General features: G+C 51.5%; 1 protein-coding gene across 1 annotated transcript in view; it reads right to left on the minus strand.

The window, feature by feature from the left end:
• The window catches only part of tex11 (testis expressed 11), a 304,551-nt gene that overhangs the window by 1,800 nt on the left and 284,061 nt on the right, over positions 1–18,690 (minus strand). Inside the window, 3 exon segments of the mRNA XM_038775694.1 lie at positions 1,383–1,550; positions 3,668–3,788; positions 17,115–17,223. Coding sequence (XP_038631622.1) covers positions 1,383–1,550; positions 3,668–3,788; positions 17,115–17,223 — 398 coding nt within the window.

The following is an 18,690-nucleotide window of genomic DNA, read 5'->3' on the forward strand; positions in this document are numbered from 1 at the left end:
TGCCCCACTGAAATAATTTACTCCCATCTTGATTATTTTTTCTCCCCTTGTCCAGTCTCTCCCCAGCTACCAATTCTTCTGATGCCCTGGTCACTTTATGTTTCCAATTTCCTGGCCTTACTAACTGTCTCCTTTTCACTTGGACAGCCAATATCTCTACACCTCCATTCCCCACTAGGATAGTCTGAGGGCTCTTCTCTACTTCCTTGTCTAACCTGTCTCCATGCACAGATCTGAACTTGTGATCTCATTGAACAACTTCTCCTTTACCTCATCTCACTTCCTTCAAATAAAAGATGTTGCTCCGGGGATCTGTACAAGTCCTACTTCTGCCCACGTTGTTACAGAATCAGAGAAGAATCATAGAATCTTTACAGGGCAGGAGGCCATTTGGCCCATCGGGTCTGCACCGACTCTCCGGGGTTCTTTTTTACTATTAAGTGTATATGAGTGAACCATATTGGGCAGCACAGTGGTGCAGTAGTTAACACTGCTCCCTCACAGCGCTGAGGACCCAATGCCAAATTCTCCCTGTGTCTGTGTGGGTCTCATCCCCACAACCCAAAATGATGTGCAGGGTAGGTGGAATGGCCACGCTAAATTGCCCTAAATTGGAAAAAAAGAATCGGGTACTCTAATTTTTTTTTTTTTAAATAGTGAGCTATAATTAGATTATTATAAAAAAAATAACCTTCACATAATGCCCATGGGAGACACTGTACTGGGCGAGTGGCTGTGGAGATGACATGTGGGCACGAGGGAGCATGGGGGTTTTAGATGGGGGTAAGGGCTAGAGAACCTAACAGCATCTTATACAATTGGGACAGTCTCAAAGAACCAACAACGGCTCTCTAACCAGACTGCGTTGACACTCATCTGCTCCCATCGCCACATAGGATCTGCTTCCACTCCATCTCCCTGGAACAAGAATAGGGTCTAATGGGTCCCGTTGAATTGAGGCGGAACTACCGAGTCAGGAAATTTACCAACGCAAGCTACCTGGCCCAGTTGCGAAAATCTAGCCCAATGTATTTAAGACAACAAGAAATGGATAAGTACTATCTTGTTTATGGCTATTGATGACCATGCCTTTCACCATTGCTCCCATTCTCTGCAAGTCTCTTCCCAAACTTATCTGCCTCTTTAACTCTTTGTCCTCCATTATGAGCTTCTTTAAAATCTACTGCTTTGACTAAGCTTTTGATCACCCCTGGTAATAGTGCCTTCATTGCGTCTTTTGTTTTTGCTTGTACTTCCAAGTGTCTTGGAATTTATTTCTGCATTAAAGGCAGAATTTGTATATCATGGCTAATAAGGAGTGAAGAAAGGAGTTCTATTTGTTTTCTATAAATTAATGATTCTTACTGTGAGTTTTATCTTACCTGGGTTTCATAGTTGGCTCTGAGAGATCCCAGATGTTTGAGGAAGCGCATTCCAAGCCCACACCAGTGCTCAGTCTCAGTGTACTTCCCCAAACTATACAAGGAAGCCCCTGTGTTCCAAGCTCGAGTCATCAGCCATAGGATCTCCACCTCTGGATATTCCTCTTGCTACACACAGAAAAACATTGCCTAAGACATAGTGAGGCAAAGTTTGCTCACTTAGAACTCACATTCTTCAACCTTTAAAGTGCAAATTGAGCAGGATGCACCTTTGTTTTATCCCTAATTGCCCTTGAAAAGGTGGTGGTGAGCTGCCTTAAATTACGCCGGTCCATGTAGGGCAGATTGTTCTATTATGAGCGCTTGAGTAAATTAGGCCTACACTCTGAGGTGCTCAGAAGAATGATGGGTAATCTCTCTGAAACATGCAAAATTCTTAAGGCCCTTGATAGCTATGACCTGGGAGGAGGTGCTTCCCCTAGTTGGGGCATCTAGAGCAGAGGAATGCAATCTCAGGATCTGGGGACATTTAGAACTGAAATCAGGAGACATTTCTTCACTCAGAGTTGTGAATCTTTGGAATTCTCTACCTCTTTACTATTTGCTTTACTGAATGCATTTAAGGCTGAGATAGGTGGACTTTTGGCCCTCATGGAATCAAGGGGTGGGACTTTACAGACCCGCTTCACCTGGGGACCAGAAATCCCTGCCCGAGGTCCCTTAAATTGTCCGTCTTGCCCGCGATAATTCCTGCGGGGTTGTTTTCGGGAAACATACTCCAAGGGATCTGTGGAAGCAGGCAAGACAGTGGAATTAAGGCGAATGATTAGCCATGGTCATACTGAATGGCAGAACAGGCTTGACGGGCTGCATGGTTTTCTCCTTCTATTTCTTATCTTATGTTCTTAAGTACTCCCACAGTTCAGGAACACAGTGACAGTGAAGGACAGTGGTGGTGTTTGACTTTGAGCGTGGCTTGCAGGTCATGGTCCTCTGCTGTTTGTCCTTTTGGGTAGTAGAGTTTCTGGGTTTGAAAGGGCGGCATGGTGGTAGTGTTTAGCATTGCTGCCTCACAGTGGCAAGAACCCGGGTTCGATTCTGGCCTCCGGTGACTGTCTTTGTGGAGTTTGCACATTCTCCCTGTGTCTGCGTGGGTTTCCTCTGGGTGCTCTGGTTTCCTCCCAAAGATCTACGGGTTAGGTGAAATGGCAATGCTAAATTGCTCTTTAGTGTCCAACGGTTAGGTGGGATTACTGGGAGAGGGTGGGAGATTGGGTCTAGGTAGGGTGTTCTTTTGAGCGTCAGTGCAGACCCGATGGGGTGAATGGCCTCCTTCTGCATAGTAAGAATTCTTTGAAAGGTGCTGTCGAAGAACCCTTGGTGAGTTCCTACAGCTCATCTTGTGAATGGTACATACTACTGGGTGTCGGTTGTAGAGGGTGTTTATATTTAGGGTGGAGGATGGGGTGCCAATCAAGCTGGTTGCTTTGTTCTGGCTGGTGTCGAGCTCCTTGACTGCTATTGGAGCTGCACATCCAAGCAAGTGGAGAGTATTCTTGGGCCTTGTAGATGGAGGACAGGTTTTGCGAAGTGAGGGGCTATGTTATTTGCAACATAATTCTCGGCCTCTGAAATGCTCTTGTTGCCACAAACGGTTAGATGCTCTCTCATTGCAGATGGTCATTGCTTGGCACTGTACTTAAAGGATACTCTTCGTGAACAGAACCATACGTGCTTACATTTCCACCTTCAGGTCATTTAATTATTAGGAGTTAGTAATTTTTTGTGTTTAAAACTTTATGCACATCCACTCAGAGGAAGTGGGAGGACCACTGCAAGCCTTCAAGATTGTAGAAGCTTAAAGTATAGTGATGTTTTGGGAGGTTTAGCAGCCTGTGTATTGTTGTGTGGCTCTGTGGCTTGTTGTGTGGCTCTATGGCTTGAAAATCTCAAAGCTGCATTGTTCTTTAATTTCTAACAAGAATTCTCCTATATTGCTCTCAACCCCACCTGAACAGTCAAGAATATTACGCCCGGGCTCCTCGACGCTATATGTCAGTGCTCTGCACCTGCCAAATTTATCTCCCAGCTGAGTCAAGCAGGAAAGATCAAAATTTTCTTCTAAATTGAGACTATAATTCAATTTCATTACATTGTTAATAGCAAGAAATCACAACAATAAAAGACAGAGAATTGGGCCATGTTTCTTTCAAAATAGGGTCCATCCAGAACTCATTACTCTGGTATAAGGTTCAAATATAGACTCTCAATCTTCTCTCACTCACCAAACTCTCTATAATGATGAGTGCTTCCTCATAGTATGACCATACTTCCTCAAGGACCCGAGGTTCAATTTCAGTTATTCCTGTGGGGAGTGAGATCTGGATCAAGCTGTGTAGCAATTTGCTGTGGGGAGAATAAAGCAAGTTAATTCTTAATGACTATCCTCTAAATATTAAAACACAACTTCAACTTCATCCTGGCAACAGGCAAATAGTCCTTAAAAATGTTATTTTTACTTTAATTAATAAAAACTGAACATTCTGGAAAAGCTCAGGTCAGGAAGTACCGCAGAGAGTTAATTTTTCAGATTGATAACCTTTTTCAGAAGTGTTTTGGAAGTAGATTTGAGATTGTAAATATGGTAATATGCGATGCCATAATGCATAAGCTTTCAAAGTATGGCAAGCAGACAAGTCACACAAAACATCATTACCCTCATCAACTCTCCACCCCGGCTGGGGGCTCCGACTCGTCCAATCTCTTATATAAATCCTCAAACACCACATTCACCCCCACAGGATCAAAGACTGTGTTTCCCAACCCCCCATCCTTCACCTTTCCGATCTACCTCGCCGCCTCCTGCTTCCTCAATTGATGCGCCCACATTCCTACTTGACATTTCCCCATACTCAACAACCGCCCCTTTAGCCGCCCTCAATTGTTCTACCGCCTTACCTGTGGACATCAGCACAAACTCCATCTGAAGTTTCTGTCGCTCCCTCAACAACCCCGTCTCCGGGGCCTCAAAATACCTCCTATCCACCTGCAAAATCTCCTCCACTAGACTCGCCATCTCCGCCCGCTCCGTCATATCTCTGTGACCCCCCGTATTGAAATAAACTCCCCCTCCCTTACTACTGCCTTCAGTGCTTCCCACAAGTGGTAGCCAAAATCTCACCTGTGTAATTCAGCTCCACATATCCTCGAATAGCAGCCCACACCCGCTCACAAACCCCCTCATCTGCCAACAGCCCCACATCCAACCTACACAGCGCGTGCTGTCTGCCTCCCTCCCCCCCCCCCCCCCGCCCGATTCACTTGAAAGTCCGAGGACACGCCCCTCCTGATCAACCATAACCCCTCCTTGGCCACCCTCCAGCCTGTGTCCCGCACCCACTCAGGCCCGCCCTCTGATGTCCACAGCCATCGACCCCTTTCATACCACATTTCAAAAACCCCTCCCATGTCAGCAGCTCCCCCCTTCCCATTTGAACCCCCATCAACACTCTAACCACCTGCTCCCCCCCCACTGCGCTTCCGTGAACTAGCCCAACCAGCTAGCATGGCAGCCTCCGCCCACGGCGCCTAGCATCCTACCCCCTGATTCTCTCTTCCCCCCCCCCCCCCCCCCACCCCCACACCAACACTCTCCTGGTGCAAACAACATCAACATTCAAAGACCAAGAGAGACAAGAACAACCACCACAGAAGAACAAAGGACAGTGGCCCCCAGAGAAAAAAAACACCTCCTCCAAAGTTCAATGTCCTCCTTCACCTGCCAGTCCATTGTCTCTCATAAACTCCATCGCTTCCTCCAGGGTCCCAAAATAGTATTCACAACCATTGTAGGTCACCCAGAGGCAAGCCGGGTGCAACATCCCAAACTTCACCCCCTTCTTAAAGAGGACAGCCTTCGCTTTGTTAAAGCCCGCTCCCCTTTTAGCCAGCTCCCCACCCAGGTCCTGGTATACTCAAAGTTTGCTGCCCTGCCAGGTACACCTCTTCGTCTGCTTGGCCCACCTCAGGATCCACTCCTTGCTCAGAAATCGGCGCAACCACACCACCATCGCCCTCGGCAGCTCGTTGCCCTGCGGCTTTCCTCATCTACGCCCAGTCCACCTCCAGGGGCAGTTCGAAGAGTCCCTCTCCCATCCACTTCTCCAACATCTTGGCCACATACGAGCCAGCGTCCGCACCCTCAATGCCCTTCAGCAACCCCACGATCCTCATTGCCATTGGCGATGGCACTGAGAGCATCAAGTGACTGGCAGGGGATAGTGCAGGGGGGTGTGGAGCTTAGGGTCTTGCTGTACACGGACAATCTGCTGCTCTACATTTCAAACCCGTTGGAAGGTATTGGGGTGATTATGGGTATATTGGAGGAGTTTGGTTGGTTTTCGGGATATAAATTGAATAGGGGAAGAGCAAGGTTTTTCTAATTCAAGCGAGGGATCAGGGGAAGAAGCTGGGGGAGTTGCCGTTTAGAGAAGTGGGGGAGCGCTTTCGGTATTTGGGTAAGGGCAGCATGGTAGCACAGTGGTGAGCACTGTGGCTTCACAGCACCAGGGTCCCAGGTTCGATTCCCGGCTGGGTCACTGTCTGTGCGGAGTCTGCACGTTCTCCCCATGTCTGCGTGGGTTTCCACTGGGTGCTCCGGTTTCCTTCCACAAGTCCCGAAAGACATGCTGTTAGGTAATTTGGACATTCTGATTCTCCCTCTGTTGCACCCGAACATCCGCCGGAAATGTGGAGAATAGAGGCTTTTCACTGCAACTTCATTGCAATGTAAGCCTACTTGTGACAATAAAGATTATTATTATTCAGGTGGTGCAGGGGTGGGAGCAGTTGCACAAGTTGAATCTGGCACGGTTGGTGGGAACAGATGAAAGGGGGGTTTCAGGAGGTGGAATGTGCTCCCGCTGGCGGACGGGTGCAATCGTGAAGATGACAGTCGATTTTGGGGTTTGTCTGGGCAGGTAAGGCCTGCCCGACGGGAACGCAGAGATGAAATGGTTCCTCAACAGACTGAACATGGCAGTTGTGGGGGACGATAGGCCGGGGGGGCATTGGAAGAACCAATAGGACTGGGAGAGTTCATGAACAGCATCAGCTCCATGCAGGTGGGGAAGACGCCAGGACCCCACAAAAACATTTGCACCATCCCTGGCCCCACACCTACATGGCATGTTCGCAGACTCGCTAGCGAGGGGCACCCTGCCTCCAACGCTAACACAGGTCACGATATCACTGATACCCAAAAAAGACAAAGACCCAACGGAATGTGGATCATACAGAACGATTTCGCTGCTCAACATGGACGTGAAGATACTCGCAAAAGTCCATGCCAAGAACTGTGTACCAGAGGTGGTCGCAGAGGACCAGACGGGCTTTGTTAAGGGTAGACAGCTAACTGCGAACATCAGGCCACTGCTGAATGTAATAATGACCCCACCCAGAGAGAGGACACCAGAGGTGATCGTCTCTTTGGATGCAGAAAAGGCCTTCAACAGAGTCGAATGGAAGTACCGTTTTGAGGTACTGGAGTGGTTTGGGCCAGGAACGGGGTTCACCTCGTGGGTGAAAGTCTTGTACAATGCCCCCAAGGCGAGCGTTTGGACCAACATCACCAGCTCTGAATATTTCCAGCGACACAGAGGCACAATGCAGGGATGCCCACTCTTGTTTGCCCTCGCAATTAAAATCCCTGCCGATCGCTCTGCGAGATGCGAAAAGCTGGAAGGGTATCCAATGAGGAGGCAGGGACCCACAGCCTGAAAGCAATCCTGCAGATCCTGCAAGAGTTTGGAGCCTTCTCGGGCTACAAATTCAACCTGGGCAAGAGTGCAGCATTCCCAGTGAACCCAAACGGGAGAGAGACAGAGCTGGAGGGACTACCATTCAAACTAGCCCAAAGTAAATTCCATGACCTGGGGATTTCAGGTAGCCCATGACTGGACACGGATCTACAAGTGGAATCTGACCAGCTTGGCAGAGGAAGTTAAAAAGGACCTACAGGGATGGGATGCACTCCCGCTTTCCCTGGCGGAGTGGGTGCAGATGATCAAGATAATGTGCTGCTGAGGTTCTTCTTCCTGTTTGGATCTATACCGATCTTCATCCCCAAGACCTTTTTCCATAAGATAGTCAAAATGATCATTGTGTTTGTGTGTGTGTGGGAGGGAGGAGAGAGAGAAAGAGAAAGATAAAGAGAGAGAGAGAGAGAGAGAGAGGAAGAACCAAAGGATCCCTAAGTTGACACTGCAAAGGAGGAAAAAATGGCCTACTGGGCAGCCGCAGCTGAGAGGATGGATACAACAACCCAACACAGAATGGGTGAGGCTGGAGGAGTCCTCCTGCAAGGGAACAACCCTCGCCACAGCAGCGCCCCCCCCCCCCCCCCCGACGAAATACACATCCTGCCCAGTAGTGGTTGCCACAATGAAGGTATCGGAACCAAATGAGGTAACACTTTGGCCTAACCGAGATGCCCTCCACCTGCGGAAACCACAAATTCCCACCAGCCATGCTCGATGCCTACTTTAGAAAATGGAGACAGGACAGGGCGGACACTAGCAGTCAGGGACTTATACATCTGGGATAGACTTGCAACCTTGGGCGAACTGACGGAAGACCAGGAACTACCAACAGAACAGGAACTCTGGTTCTTTCAAATTAAATACTTTCTTCGCAAGGAGGTGGCAAAATACCCCAGGGCCCCGGAGACACACTACTAGAGGAACTAATAAACACAGACAGAAAGGGGGAGGGGGGGAAGAGACTGTGGGAACATTTAGGAATGGTTACTGGATAGGGCAAGAATACCACTGGACGGAGCCAGACGAAAATGGGAGGACAAACTGAGGATGGAAGTTGGTTGGGGACTCTGAAGCGACCGACTGAGTACGGCCATCTCAACCTCATCCTGCGCTAGGCTAAGCCTCATACAGTTTAAAGTGGTGCACAGAGCTCACCTAACTAGAACCCGAATGAACAGGTTCTTCGCAGAGGGGGAGGATAAATGCAAACGGTGTCAGGGAGGTCCGGCCAACCACGGCCTCATGTTCTGAGCATGCCCCAGACTTGTTGGGTTCTGGACAGCCTTCTTTGAAGCGATGTCCAAGGTTGTGGGGGTGAGGGTGGAGCCATGCCAAGAGTTGCAGTCTTTGGGGTATTGCACCCGCCAGAACTACATATGGGAAAGGGGGCTGAAACCCTGGCTTTTGCTTTCTTAATCGCACAATGGATTATCCTGTTTGGCTGGCAATCAGCAGCACCACTCACAGCTGCAGACTGGCTGGTGGAATTTCTCCACCTGGAGAAGATTAAGTACATCATCTGAGGGTTGGGCGAGGGCTTCACCATCGTCGTCGTCGCGGTCACGAGGTTGCGGGGCCGGGATTAATCCAGGGTGATAGAGGCGAGCTGCGGCAGGTGCTGGGAGGTCCCGAGCTGGTCAGCGGTGGCGGAGGTAGCAGCGGGCGAAGAACAGCTAGACGAGCAGGGGTCCTGAGACGCCGTCCAAAATGGCGCCGAAGATGGCGGCGCCCACGGCAGGCGGCATCAAAGATGGCGACGCCCATGGGCCACACGTGGCTTGCGGTGAGGAAGATGGCAGCGCCCCTGGATCGCACGTGGGGGTTGTACGTGGCGGGCCTGGAAACTGTGGCGACCAACAGGGCCTGACAAACAGATGCGAAGTGTCCTTTCTTCCCACACCCGTTGCAGGTCGCGCTCCGCGCCGGGCAGCGCTGCCTGGGGTACGTATTTTGCCTGCACAAGTAACACTTGGGCCCCCCAGAGTTGTCTGGCTGCCACACGGCGCAGGCTTGCGGTGAGCTGGAGTCAGCAGCTGGTGGGGCCCACGATGTCCACGAGGGTGTCGCGCGGTCGGGGGCGTAGGATTGAATGTTACGGGAGGCCACTTCTAACGAGTTAGCGAGCTGCCTAGTTCCCGCAAGATCAAGCGTACCCCCTTCCAGTAGCCGTTGGCGGACATACGCAGACCTCATGCCCGTGATGTACGCGTCTCTAATTAAAAGTTCTGTGCACTGGACTGCCGAAACTGCAGTCAAGAGTTCCTAACTAGGATGTGCAGGGCATGGCAGAAATTGTCCAGAGACTCCCCGGGGAGTTGCTGTCTCGTGGCCAGGAGGTGCCTGGCGCATTACTGGTTGAACGTAATGTCCCTTCAGGAGTTCAATCGCTTCGGGGTAGGTGGGCGCATCCCGTAGGAGGGGATGAATGTCACGGCTCATCCGTGAATAGAGGATTTGGAGTTTCTGCGACTCCGAGGGCTCCTCAGCGGCTGTTCTGAGATAGCTTTCAAAGCAGGTAGCCAGTGGTCAGAGATGGACGTAGCGCTGGCTGCTTGAGGGCTCAGCTGCAGGCGATCAGCCTTGATGCGAAGATCCATCGTTTAAAAAATATTTGCTCAATAAATTGATGCGCTATCAATTACCACAAAGACGAGAGTAGTGGAATAATCAAGGCTTTATTGAGCAAAGGCAAGCATACACATTTATACGCCGCCTACTGGGCGGAGCCAGCAGGCAGGGAGTTACCCACGTACTTCTACTATACGGGCCTTACCATAACACATGTAACAGTGGTGACTACCACACTTTCCTTCTGCATCATCTCTCCAGCTGCACATTCATCTCCTCTACCCTCACTTATGTGGTACTGCAATTAACCTGGTGATTGCTACTTTTGAGGTCTTGCTTGCCAATTTCTTACCTAGTTCCCTAAATTCTGACTGCCGGACCACATCCCTCTTTCTACCTATGCCATTTGTACTGATGTGAATGATGACCATTGGCTGTTTTCCCTAATCTGCAGCCATTATAACGGGCCCAATCTTACATGAATTGCAACAGAATCCTGTGTGGAGCATGTTTAGCTCCGTGTTTCTGGCGCTTGCAGCGGTGAGAAACACCACGCTATCTGACAAGACTTTGTTGCAATCACGGGTCTCAGAAGGGAATGCCCCGCTAGGGTCACACTTAGTCCAGTTTCCTGCACTGAGGAGCTCTGCTTGCCAGCTTCAGACTCCTCAGTGGAGGAGATCCGAACGCCTTGTTTAAATGGTGTCCCGATCTCTAAACCGCCCCCCCCCCCCCCCCCCCCCCCCCCCCACCTCCCCGTCGGACCCATGGACAACCCCAAATACCTAACTCACCTGGAAGGGGCTCCTCGGGCCCCTCTACGCCCGACCACCTCACACCCCTCCAGCCATATCAGTGTTGTGGGAAACTGCCAGCTTGGTACTGCCCCTATCAGTGTCACATGGGCACCATGGCAGTGCCAGGCTGGCACCCAGGTGACATTCCCAGCTGGCAGTGCCAAGGTGCCCAGGAGTCATTAGTGCCAATGGCCACCCTGCCCATAGGGCAACCACCCGGATCTCTGATCTCCTGGGAAACCTTCCCAAGTGCTGTTCATCTGGTCACCGTTAGTGGGAACACGCACTGAACGGTGCTCGCCTGAGGTCTCCAAGGCAAAGGGGTTAGATCTCCAGGTCTTGGTAGATCAGGCGAGCGCATATTATTCTCACTTTAAAATGCAGATTTGCTAAATAACGATTACGACGTCTTGCGAGATCCCATTAGATATCGTGAGGCGTGATGAGCCGGATAGATCCCAGCCTGATGCTGAGCCTGTGGTACAGAGGAACTCAGAGCTGATGATGATGTAGGGAGCAGCTGGAACATTCAGAGGGAAATGTCAGTGTCACTTCAGCAGATCTATATGATTGGAGGAGTCCCAGAGACAAGGGGCACCGAGGCCATTGCGACGTTGGCACCATGAGTGAAGGTGTCCATGGCGACGCGCAGTCGGTGATGGCCACGGCCGAGGGTCTCAGCAGAATGTCCGACTCACTGGGGGAATGTGACCCAGTACCAGGCTGACCTTGGTGAGGTTCTACGGGACATGTCCCACTCTCAGATGGACATGGATGCGCTGCAGAGCCTGTTCCAGTCGCAGTTGGGCATGGCTGAGGGGCTGCAGTGCATGTCCCAGTCACGGAGGAGCATCGTTGAGGGCATCGACACATTGGTGCGGACCATGGGAACACCAAGGTTGGCAGAGACAGATGATGCAGGGGCAGCCAGCATTTGAACCAGCTGCCCCCCAATCCCAAGGTGAACCCCAGGGCCCTATGGGCACCCACCGGGAGGAAGGGGCACTGAGTACCAACCCGGAGCTGTCCCATGGAGTGGCGACGGTGGCCACCAGCTCCCCCAGTTCCACCCAACTAATAAGGCTGCGTCTCCACGTCTCGAGGTCATCCAACCCCAGATGTCACCCGCCAGGGGCATCAAAGGCCACGGGACAAGGGAGGCAGCTGGCTGCTTCCACCTCATATGTGCATCCTGGGGAAACACCGAGACATAGTGGTAGAGCCAGGAGGGCCAAGCACATTGATGATCACTGAGGGCACGGGGGGATGGGGTGGCTAGGTGGGGGGATGGGACCATAGTTGTGGGGTATTGTACAACACATTAAACACCTTTTACACAACCATTATTTTAAAAAAATATTATTAAGGCATTTTGTATATACATTGAATACAACCAAACCAGAATGAGAACAAACAGGCAACCTCATGACAAACAAATAAATAACAGCCAACCACCCCACCCCACATTCCCTTCCGCCCAACCTGCCTCCCCCATTTTAATCCCTTTATTCTTCCCCCTGCCTACTGCTGATATCTTGGGCGCAATTCTCCCCCCCCTCCCCATACCGGGTGGGAGAATCGCGGGGGCGCCGGGCAAGACCCGCCGCGCCGCCCTGGCACCCGCGCGCGATTCTCCCCCCCACAAAACGGCGCAAAAAATTTACAGCAGGCCGCTCGGAGAATCGCCGCTCGCCGTTTGAAACAGGCGAGCGATGATTCTCCAGCCCGAATGGGCCGAGCGGCCTGCCCAATATGACGTGTTCACACCGGCGCCAACCACACCTGATCGCTGCCGGCGTGAACAGCGCGCCAAAGCTGCAGGGGCGGCCTTTTGGGGGGTTGGGGGGGGGGGGGGGGGGGGAGAAGGAGGGTGGATTGAGCACCGGGGCGGCACTCAAAAGGGGTCTGGTCCGCGATTGGTTCCCACCGATCGTCGGGCCGGCCCCTCTGAGAGATGCAGTCCTTTCCTCCGCCGCCCCGCAAGATCACTCCTCCATTTCTTGCGGGGCGCTCGCGGGGAGGACGGCAACCGCGCATGCGAGGGTGATGTAATTTACGCGGCGCCGCTTATACGCGGCGCCAAGGCCTGGCACGCTTAAATGATGTGGCGCCGCTCCGAGCCCTCCCTGGGGGTGGGAGAATAGGGGGCGAGGAGCGGCCTCCGATGCCAGAGTGAAACACTCCGGTTTTCACTCCGGCGTCAGCGCTTAGTCTCCCGTTGGGAGAATCCCGCCCCTTAACTGTCCTTGAAGAATTCGATAAACGGCTTCCACCTCCGGGCAAACCCATCCACTGATCCTCTTTAAGAGAATTTAACTTTTTCCAGCCGAAGGAACTCTGCCAGGTCATTCACCCACACCCCTGGTTTCGGTGGCTCCGAGTCCCTCCATTCCAACAAGATCCATCTCCGGGCTACCAGGGAGGCAAAGGCCAACATGTTCACCTCTCTCGCCGCTCTGGACTCCCGGGTATGGTAATATCGCCACTTCTGGACTTGTACCACCTTCACCACGTCAGACATTAAGTCCGTGAACCCCTGCCAGAACCCCCCTTAGCTATGGACATGCTCAAAACAAGTGAACATGATTCGCAGGCCTCCCCCGGCCCGTCTTCCACCCGCTCAAAGAACCTGCTCATCCTGGCTACCATCAAATCCGCCCTATGCACAACCTTGAATTGAATAAGGCTATGTCTAGCACATGAGGAAGGTGCGTTCACGCTCCTCATAGCCTCCTCCCACAACCTAGCCTCTATTTCCCCCCCCATCCAACTCCCACTTCCATTCAACTTCTCCTATCAGGGCTCTCACCCAGTCCATTAACTCCTTATATATCTCAGATACCTTACCCTCACTTGCTTTCAATACCATCTTGTCCTGCAGCCCAGGGGGCGGCAGGTCGGGAAAGGATGACACCTGCTTCCTGACATAATTCTGCACCTGTAAGTACCGGAAACCATTTCCGCTGTGCAGTTCATAATCGTCTTCAAATTCCTCGAAACATGAAAAGCTACACCCCACAAAAAGGTCCCCAAGCCGCTCAATCCCCGCCAGCCGCCACCCTCGAAACTCCACGTCTAAGTTCGCCGGTACAAATCTATGATTTGCGCACATCGGTGCCCTCACCGAGGCACCCTTCAACCTTAGATGCTTCCGCCACTGACCCCACACCTTCAAGGCCGCCACCTCAGGTACAGCTGGAGGAGACCAATCACCTTCAGGCGCAGGAGTTGTGGGAGTTAAGCGGCCTGCAGAAGGTAATTCGCCGACCGATTTGGAGGCATTGCACAGCTTCTCTGTGGAGAAAATGGCAGAGACAGCATCGGAAACGTCAGCCTCCCTGATAACAGCGACTATTATCTCAAGTATGCCGGCAAAAGATTTGACGTCCACTTTGATAAAGTGGAAAATCATGTTGGGGAACCTGAGAAAATCGATTGAGGAGGCCCTGAGGTCCAACTTGCAGAAATGAGATAACCTCCTTCTGTCCTTGGCAGGCAGGATCCAAACTATAAAAATGAATATACTCCCAAGACTTTTATTCATTTATCAGTGCCTCCCTTTTTTTTCCCTCACTAAATCTTTTTTTGCCAGGATTAATAGGTTAGTGGCCCCGTTCATTTGGGCGAGGAAGACACAGCAGGCCGCCTCCACGTCTGATGTATTGTCTGGGATCACACCCCGTGACACTTGAACATCCCACCAGCATCACCCTCAGCGAGAGGTGGCAGGGTACTGCGCCAGAGTGTGAGACTGCCATGTAGGACAGCTTACCCAGTGAGTGAGCCCTAAGTGCTTAACATCTCCAGAACCCGCCACCCCCCTCCCCTCCTCAAAGGATATATGGGCCCGTGAGATTCATTGGCCAGCACGCATTCAGGGATCACCCAGGTGGGCTTTGGAAGATGATCCTAAAGGCAGGAGTCAGACTTTGTCAAACTATGATGAGCACCAGAATTTCGCAATGAGTTGTCATCATCCTCTGTCCCGTGGACAAGAACCACTGATACCGCCAACCCAGGGCCACGCCCTGTGGTAATACTGGTAGGGCCCTCGGGGAGCAGGGGGGGGGGGGGGGGGGGGGGGGGGGGGAAGAGAATTGGGATAGAGTGAAGTGCTGAGGGACAGAGAAGGTGGAGTGAGGGGAGGAGGGACAGGGAAGGTGTAATGAAGGGAGGAGGAATAGGAAGTGTGATCTGCTGTAGGAAAGGGGGTTCCATTTGGAAGTGTGGGGCGAAATGGAGAGGTGGGATGGCCAGGTCTCTTAGTTGGCAAATCGGAGATGATGAGTTGGTCCCTTTTCTGGCAACCCAGGAGCACATATTGGGCAGCCTGCCCTGGCAGCCCAGTTCTTCCTTGCCATGCTCCTTTTCTGATGGCGTTTTTCCTCCTCCTCAAGAATGTCATCCCTCTGCTGTGCGATGTTATGAAGGATGCAACAGGCCAGCACCATTTGCAAGATTCTCCTGTGGCTATATGGGAGAGCCCCATCGCAACGGTCCAGGCATCGGAAGCGCATCTTCAGTAAGCCGATGCACCGCTCAATTATGCTCCTGGTTGCTGCATGGGCATCTTTATAATGGTCTGGACAAGCATCATCAGCCACGACCACCTGAGGGAGAGCCTTGAAGGTGTCCGGAACTTCAGAATGTGAGAGTCAGGCACATTGTCTGGATATTGGGCACAGATGTTCATGATGTGCAGCTGGTGGTTGCACATAAATTGTGCTTTCAGGGAGTGGAAACCCTTTTTATTGATAAAGGGCACTCCCTGGTGAGCTAGTGCTCGTAGGGGGACATGTGTGCCGTTGATCATCTCCTGGACTTGGGGCACGACAGTGATGCTGGAAAATTCTGCTGCCTGGGCAATCTGGTGGGCCTGGTCCAGACTGAAGGTTGTATAGTCCGCTGCCTGGGCACATAGGACATCCATCACAGCTCGGATGTGCCTGTGTGCAGACGTTTGCAAGATCCCAGATAGGTACCCGCTTAACCAATGAAAAGACCCAAAGACATAAAAGTTCAGGGCAACCGTCACCTTGATGTCCATTGGGAACAGACGACCTCCTCCAAGCCCCACAGTGCCCGATGCATCACCATCTGGCACAGGTGGAGCAAGATCTCAGTGGTTATCTGAAGTCGTCAGCAGCACGGGCGATCTGGCAGCACCTCAAAGGGCAGCCGCTGACGGTATAGACGTGTCCTGATGGAGCACCTCCTTCAAACCTCCTCCTCGGCAACACTCTAGCCACACTGGCTGGGCCCTGCTCTTCTGGGGAAGGCACTTATTGTGCAGGGTCCTCCTTGAGCAGGTTCGGTGCATCCAGCTTCTGCATATCTGCAACAGCAACCAGGTAGATAGCAAGCACAGTAAACAGTGGTAACAGTGGTTGCCGCAATCTGCATCAGCAACAGTCTCTGTAGCCCCTGTCCTGTTTCCCCGAGTGGAGTGTATTGTGGCTTCCTCACTAGGTGAGCCATGTCCCACCAGCAGGGTTGGCAGTAGGCACCTGGTTATGCGGTTGAGAAGGTGACCGTGTGCCACCAATCACCTTTATGCCTTGGGGCGAGTGTATGGGCAGTCCCTACAAATGGGGGTGAGAGAAGGAACTGTGTGTCTGTTAGGAGCTTAGCTGCAGTGTGAAGTGGGTCCTGGGTGTGACACACAAGTTGTGAATTTGACTGGGGGGGCAGGATGGATGGGAGCAGGGGAGCAGTGGACAGGCAGGGCTTAGAGACAGCTGGTGGAAAGGGTTGGGCTATCTGATTGCCCCTCTGTCTGGAGAGGGGCAGTGTCCTAGGGAGGGTGCCATGGCCCAGGCAGCAACCCCACCCCACCCCCCACAAGTCTGACAATATTGAAGAGTTTTTAAACGTTTCCTTTCCTCTCACTCCGCCTCAGCAGCCATGGTGTTCAGGTTCTGTTTGTAAATACTTGCATAAATGTGACTTCGCCAGAGGGACGGAGCATCACAGAAGGGTGGACCATACTTGCCCAACGTGCTAATGTTATTAAAATCCATGCAAAAGGCAGCACGGCGACGCAGAGGTTAGCACTGCTGCCTCATGGCGCCACAGTCCCAGGGTCGATCCCGGCTCTGGGTCACTGTCTATGTGGAGTTTACACATTCTCCCAGGGTTTGCGTGGGTTTCGCCTCCACAACCCAAAGATGTGCAGGGTAGGTGGATTGGCCATGCTAAATTACCCCTTAATTGGAAAAAATGAATTGGGTACTCTAAATTTATAAAACAAAATCCATGCAAATATCGGTTTTGCATCCGCTGGCGCGGCGCACAAACTTCAATTTCGCTGCCAGCAAGCAACCGGAGCACGGCGGGGGAATCGGCTCAAACCTCGATTGTTCAATTATGCGTAATTCTCCACCCGATCCCGATTCGTGCTTCTAGCAGCACGAGGTGAAAACTCCTGCCCTTGGTGATTGCTGTCTGAAACATAAACTAGTGAAATGGAGGCAATGCCCAATAATTCCAACAACAGGGAAAGATTACATGGAATGACAGGCTGTACATCCTTTGTGTGGGCTACTGACCTGCATCGTATGACATCCTTATCGGGCTGTTTCTTTTTAAGTGATAAGGCGATCTTCAAGGCTTTTTTACAGACTGATGGGAAGTGAGCCGGTGATTCCATGGCTAAAGCTTAAATTTACAAGAGAACAGAAAGTCTGTATACAGTGACAAGTCGGTACATATCCATGTACTGATAGACAAAAACTTTATTTCGTAAAAAAATATTCTTTTGTTGGCCAATCGAGAGATCTAGTAACTGTAGCAATACCTGATTGGTGACCTGTTTCTATAGCATATAGAGATATCTGTTGTTTACCACTTAACATGTTTCCGAAAAAAGATGCTGAACAAAAATGGAAAACAAGCATCGCCATTGGAAAACATGTAAAAAGGTCCACAATTGCAACCGTTTTGAATGACTGAGTCAGCACTACTTGTCAGAGCTGGAGGAAAAAAAATCAGATAACTTCTAAATTGTCTACGGTTGTCAATACAAAACTTGAAAATAATAAATGCATTGGTGTTGAAATCCTCTACTGGAACAGGAGAAATCTCCATCCAGACTCATATAAAGTAAGAACCTTCACTCATCCCTTCAAATGGCATGTATGTCAAAAGAGCAGGGAATCCTGATGGTGAGTTCCAGTATTCTCAGTTTTACAAAACTTTAGTATAAGATTGGAAGGTGGTATGCTTCTGAAGGGAGCGAGTGGTCTCCCACTAGAGAATCAAAGGCCCTTGCAAATTTATTGGAGAAATTTCTTACATTTCTCAGGGTGTCAATACACGCTTCAACTTGGCCCTGAGGCAAGTTACCTGAAGCTTAGGGCTGATGGGTGTCTTATGTGCTTTAGTGATGCAGTTACCTCTGGCCCAATGCTCTTCTTTTGACCCCGCACACTTCAACTGGATAATGGCTGGATGTCATTATTGGATACAATCCTGTACCAAGTACAGCACATGTAATTCCAGGACCATTAAATTAAATCAAAGTAAAGGTCAGCCACAGTGACTGCCATTGATATACAAATAGGACATCCTGGAAGATGGTCATGCAGTTCAAGAAGCCCAGCTTCTCTTCTGAATGTCCTTTCTCCAGAATAATGGGCGCGATTCTCCAACCCCCACACCTTGGCACCCGCACGCGATTCTCCCACCCACCCCCAAAATGGCGTGCCGCGTTTTGTGACAGGCCACTCAGAGAATCGCCGCTCCGGTCGAGCGGCAATTCTCCGGCCCGAATGGGCTGAGCAGCCTGCCGAATCCAACCGGTTCACGCTGGTGCCAACCACACCTAGTCGCTGCCGGTGTGAACAGCGCGCGACCGCTGCGTGTGGGCCCTGTGGGGGGCAGAGGGAGAATTGAGCACCAGGGGGGTGCTCAGGAGAGGTCTGGCCCGCAATCGGTGCCCACCGATCGTAGGGCCGGCGTCTCTGAAAGACGCACTCTTTTCCCTCCGCTGCCCCGCAAGATCAATCCTCCATGTCTTGCGGGGCAGCGGAGGGGAAGACGGCAGCCGCGCATGCACGGGTGATGTCATTCAGGCGCTGCCGGCCGCGTCATTCAGGCGGCGCCGCTTTGAAGCAAGCGTCAAGG

The sequence above is a fragment of the Scyliorhinus canicula genome, chromosome 17 (genome assembly GCF_902713615.1).
Source record: "Scyliorhinus canicula chromosome 17, sScyCan1.1, whole genome shotgun sequence".
Taxonomy (NCBI): Eukaryota; Metazoa; Chordata; class Chondrichthyes; order Carcharhiniformes; family Scyliorhinidae; genus Scyliorhinus; species Scyliorhinus canicula.